Here is a 5,642-nt window from a genome sequence, read left to right as displayed (position 1 = left end):
TTCTAGCTATACGGTAATACTATGACTTACTTTATTGGTAGATCACTGTATAATACATTTTTGTTAAGATACATTCCTAAACCAAATAAAAGATGTCTATTATTATTAACAGGGTTTGGATTAGCTCTAACCTGCTAGTGGGATTTCAGCAGTCCCACTCAAACACTTGTCCTCATTAGCAAGCAAATAATACTGGTTTTCACCACTACGAGCTTGATAGCCACACCTATCCTATAAGCAAGTAAAGCTATCACAATTCTTTCGTAATTTCATTGGCAAACTCACAGCCACATGTGTTCTAATGACATCTGGTGTAGATATAGGATAATACCCCTATGCAGTGTAGTAGGATTGAATAACATAATTGTGGAAAATTTTGGAGAGTTAAATTTGACAAATTGCTAAACTTTGGTGGCTGGTAAATTTTAATTTGGCAAATTTGTGGCTACGTGCCATTGAACATGCACATAATGGCTCAAAATGGTGGATTTATATTTTGGCGAATGGCCTTCAAAACGCCAAATTCGCTAAATTTAATTCTCTCCAAAATTTCCCGCAATACGGTATCTCTGAGAAGCTCACATTCTTGATGGCTTTACTCATGGCATATTGTATCAGTGCTAGCTCTAGTACAGCAGCTTCCCCTTTGAGATAATAGAAACCTTCTCCGGAGCACTGGGCAGCAGAACTATGAATATTGAATTCAGCTTTTAATATTAAATTTATTTTAATTTAAAGTTATTTTCCTTACGGGATATCAAATAGATCATGTCTCTTTCCGAGCTCTTTGTAGTCGAGTGGCGTAAAGTCACGACCTACAAAAATAGAGTGACTAATAAAAATAGGTGATGTGGTTCTCAGGGAGTTAAGTAATGCTGAAGTTAATTCAGAACTGTCGCCAATGCCAATAAATTCTAGCATCTGAGCAAAAATACTAAATTATAAGTACATGTAGTCATGTACTGTGTACCTTAGAGTGACTTTTAATTGCGGGTACTAAATTTTTGCGATTTTAGCACAAGGTAGATTTGCTGGTATTAAAAATTGCGATTAAGTAATTATTACTAATAGTTATATGGCATCAGATGTCATTATTAATAATTGTACGTATTAATAATTGCGATTTTTAACCCAAATGCAAAATTTGCAATTAATAGTACCCTCTTTAAAAGTAACCTTAAGGTATGTACACTGTATACATGTAATACCTACATAGCTACATGTACATGTACATGCATAGGAATTTTTTTTGAATTTTCATAGCTTTTTATAATTTTTTAATCGCAAAAAAATTATATTAAAGGTTGCTGGCGAAATGTAGGGCAATAAGATCAATGCTACTAGTAGTACATACAATGTTTTTTATTGAGATATTCCACTAATCGTGGTTCATGACCAATCGGCTAGAATAGAGAATGGGGGCACATAAGAGAAATAGTTTCCATTGCTAGCTAACCGCATCAGGATGAATATTGTTAGGAAGAAACGAAACATTGTGAATAAATGACTTCTCAACTGGATGCATTTCAGCCTATTGGAGACAAAGAAAGTAATAGAAAATGAACATAAAATAAAGAGAACATAAAACAATTATTACTTTTAAGTCGCTAAGTTTGCTTTTGAGTTGTCTCACTTGGTTCATCTTATCCTCTTTCTCATTATCAATCTATAATATTAAGACACACTATTGAAAGAATACTGTATAGCCAAAAATTTTGGAAGGATAATGATAGCTATTCAACAAATTAAAATCAGCCATTTTCAGCTATTATACGCATGCTCAATGGCATGTGGCCACAAATTCGTCAAATTAAAATTCACAATCACCAAAATTTAGCAATTTGCCAAATTTAACTTCCTCAAAAATTTTCTGCTATACGGTATACATACAGGAGTTTGTAACAGATTCTAAATTATTTGCATTATTATGAACAATACACATAATAATATAGCAATGTACTACGTGATAGTACATGTACATTGAGAAGACTAACTGTTGTAGATGATATAATTTCACTCGCTCTTTTCTTTTCATGCTCCAAGTCACTGATCCTTTCCTGCAGTTGAAGGTACTTGTGGTACTCGCCTACCTTTCAATGGGAGAACATTAGATCAACGTAGTAGACAATGAAAATCAATAGCACAACTTTCTAGCCTTAAATAATAATGATAGAGTCAATTATATTAAAATTAAAATAATCATGGTATTATCATTGCTATTAATTAATTGTGTACATTAATTAAATGGAATAAATTAAATATCGACTATTATAAACTCCATTTCAGCAAAAATCCAATTTCGATTGGAATTACCTTAAGAATCACACAAGAACACTTGATTGTAATTTAGTGCTCCTTTGCTTAAATTAATAATCCAATACATAGTGTCATTAGATGCCCACACAAAAAAATAAGAACGACCCACTTTAAATCATCACATCATACCAAGTGATCAAAATCAATGTCAAGTTTACGAAGCTCCACATTCTTCCTAGTCCTTTCAATGTTCTCCTCAGAGAGGTATCGCGCCCCAGCCTTTAGCAACTGCCTGTTATCTTCCTTTACTGAAGAAGAGGAGGAGAAAGGTCTCGATTGTAAGCATCTCAGGCCAAGTACAGGCTTGTAGTAAATCCTCAGACTAGGCATCCTGTCCTAATCCTTTACCTCGTCCTTTACTGAATAATATCTTCGATAATATCCTCACTACACATGATCAAAGTAGCTCACTTCACGTGTAAACTGTGTATGCCTGAAGACTGTAAAAATTTATGAAAATTACTCTAAATTTTACAAAAAATATTTAAAATTTATTTAAAATTTAAGAATCTCTCCAGTTACAATACTGAGGTTTACTGATGTACTGAGATTTACTGATGTACTGAGATTAGTAATATCAACTGTTTTCAGGTACATATGTGTATTAGTGCATATTGTATTACCATATATTATACTGCTTGTAACATGATGATAGACTAGGTGAATGTAAACATTGTGGGGGCGAGCATGAGCCATCAATTAACAACTGAAATAATAATTATGATTGAACTAAATAAAATCAATCCAGCTCTCAGCCTGCATGCATATTCAGACCCCGGCCATGACACACCAGTCAACACAACCAAAATAACCCAATCAAAGTGACAAGAACGAGTCCTGTCACACTGAGAAAATGTACCAAGTTAAACTTCTAATCTAGCTTCCATCAATTACCGTTTGAAATAAGATTGAACTAAATAGTCTAAGGTCAATCCAGCTCTTAGCCTGCATGCATAATTCAGAATTTCAGACCCCATCCTCATGGCCCAGCAGGGTCTGAACAGAGCAAACACACCATTTAACACAACTGACCAAAATGACCCAGTAAAAGAGACAAGAATGAACTGTCCTGCCACTCTGAGAAATGCCAGTGCCAAGCTAAACTTCTAATCAAGCTGTTCTCCCAATTTTAATTCTTTCAATGAAAGGACTAATGTAAAGGAGTCTTAGATCAAGCTGCTTTAAGTTTTTCAGCCTTTCAGATGTTTTAGACAGCCCCTCTCTCTTATCTAGCTGTTAGAAACTCAATCTGAGTTTGTCACGTTAAAATTTCCGCCATCTTGTTCTTTTGACCACACCCTCTAAATTAATTTTGCCCACGTGGTCCAAATTTATCAATAGTAGTATACTAATTTAATTTTCGTATTTTTCCGTTCACAAACAAGACGTAACGCAAATAGACCTAGACAGATTAGTGTGGGTCTCGCTCATGCTCGCCCCAATAATGGTATGATTTCTTAATTGTCACTACCATGGAGTCAGGTAAAATATTTAAACAAATAAGCTGTATTATTATATACTGCTGGTGGTAAGTGTACATGAATATACTTTAGGTGTGCATGATGAAGGAATGGTGAAGAATGCAAGCATTGCCTTTCCTAAAATTAGCGGCATTAAGAAATCATGCCATTATCTCTCACCATCTTACAAGCAGTATAATGGTAATACAGTATGTGCTAACACACATATGTGCCTGAACACAGTTGATATTACTAATGTCAGTATATTGTATTATATAGAGATACTAGTAAACCTTACTTAGGAATGATGGGAGTGGTAACACTGTGGGGGCTGCAATTAGTGAACATACATACAGTATTGTAACTGAAGCTATGGGGAGTCTACACATCAAAGGCCCTTCACTGGTTTCTGTATATTACATACTGTGTGGCTTCTATGATGATTTAAAAGTGGTAGACAGTCGGAGCTGAATTTATTGCAATAGAGAAGAACTATTGGTTTATAATGGAATCACTACTACTAATAAGAAGCATATTAGTAAGATACAATATATATGATAGTGTATGGTACTATCTTTACAGGTTATACTGAGTACATGTTATACAAATGGTCTTTCCCTTAGTGACCTGTACCCATATGGTACAGAACATGGGGACACCATGAGGAATGGATCTACTCTCCCTGTAGCACCATTACTGGCTCCAATTGATAATTTAGTTAGAATTGGTCCAGCTGGAGTTACAGGAACAAGATATAGAGTTAGTAGCTACAAATGCACACACATACATTATTTGTGCTTTAGTTTGTAATGTAGTGCAATTGTACACTAACCATTATCTGTTCATTTTATTAGTAACACAATTTATTGATCATTTCTCAGTTTATAACATTTACTTATACTATCATTAGGTTTCTGAAGAAGGGATATTTGGAATTCGAAGTGATGGTACCGCTAATGACATCTATTTGAATGTACTCTACTCAACTTCTGGCATACATGACAATACTAAAGTATATGGTAGGACTACTACTGATCCAGTGTTGCTAAAGAGAGCGATGGATCAGATTAATGAAGCATTTCCTAATACTTTTTGCAGTACATCTCCTCCAACACAATTAATAATAGCAACATGGATAGATTTTTTAAAGTTTGACTCAAACCAAGTTAGTATATTAATTACTTGATGCATGAAATACTGTTGATAATAGCTAGCTACACTCTAATCACTTCATTTATTATTATAGGGCAGTAACTTCCAATTAATAATTGTCACTAATGGAAGGATTACATTTGGTATTGCACTTTATGTCAATGTGAGCATTACATCAGCTGATGAGACTGGAATAGGTTTCTTAATTAATGACGTTTATGAACAAGCTGATCCTTCTTTCTTTCCATTTGGTACTACTGTTATGGATGCACCTAGCATGATGCTTAATAGCAACATACCAGGGACATATGTATTTCCCCTATATGATATACCACCAGGTATGACTATAGTACATGTATCAACTGTTCCATATAACTTGTGTATCTTTTAGATACTTGCAGTTCTGGCTGCTTTCCTTGTAAGTCTAGACTTGTTCAGTTAGCATGTGAGGCTATGAGGAGTAATGGAGAAGATGTACCAGCTTCTTGTAACAACTAATTTTATATTATTTCTTTTTATTGTGTTTTTGTTTTTGTTTTTTGTGATTAAATTATTTTCTAGTAGTAAATTAGACAATTTTAATAGTAGAGACTATATTATCGTTGTTATATGCATGAATTTCTTGTCACATATTTTCAATAACTATTTTTTGTAACAAATAAAATATGATAAGACAAGGAAGGAAGAGAAATGGAGAGCATGTAAAAAAATTAA

General features: G+C 34.0%; 2 protein-coding genes across 2 annotated transcripts; one reads left to right on the top strand and one right to left on the bottom strand.

Annotated features, from left to right (window-relative positions):
• Position 1: 1 nt before the first annotated feature.
• On the bottom strand, positions 2-2,700 carry LOC100635965 (serine--tRNA ligase, chloroplastic/mitochondrial-like). Its single transcript, XM_020004062.1, has 10 exons — positions 2,446-2,700; positions 1,995-2,090; positions 1,598-1,666; positions 1,457-1,531; positions 1,355-1,403; positions 752-815; positions 583-688; positions 286-333; positions 132-231; positions 2-76 (listed from the first exon to the last, which is right to left on the bottom strand). Exons 1-10 carry the CDS (start codon positions 2,644-2,646, stop codon positions 27-29), a joined length of 858 nt encoding a protein of 285 aa, XP_019859621.1. The 5' UTR covers positions 2,647-2,700; the 3' UTR covers positions 2-26.
• A 1,268-nt stretch (positions 2,701-3,968) lies between these two features.
• Positions 3,969-5,510, top strand: LOC109587842 (uncharacterized). Its single transcript, XM_020004063.1, has 5 exons — positions 3,969-4,314; positions 4,359-4,535; positions 4,687-4,941; positions 5,023-5,266; positions 5,320-5,510. The coding sequence occupies exons 1-5, from the start codon at positions 4,282-4,284 to the stop codon at positions 5,424-5,426; spliced, it is 816 nt and encodes a 271-aa protein (XP_019859622.1). The 5' UTR covers positions 3,969-4,281; the 3' UTR covers positions 5,427-5,510.
• The last annotated feature ends 132 nt before the right edge of the window (positions 5,511-5,642 follow it).

The sequence above is a fragment of the Amphimedon queenslandica genome, unplaced genomic scaffold (assembly GCF_000090795.2).
Source record: "Amphimedon queenslandica unplaced genomic scaffold, v1.1 AMPQUscaffold_12428, whole genome shotgun sequence".
NCBI lineage: Eukaryota > Metazoa > Porifera > Demospongiae > Haplosclerida > Niphatidae > Amphimedon > Amphimedon queenslandica.
This window is presented reverse-complemented; position numbering and strand designations above follow the sequence as displayed.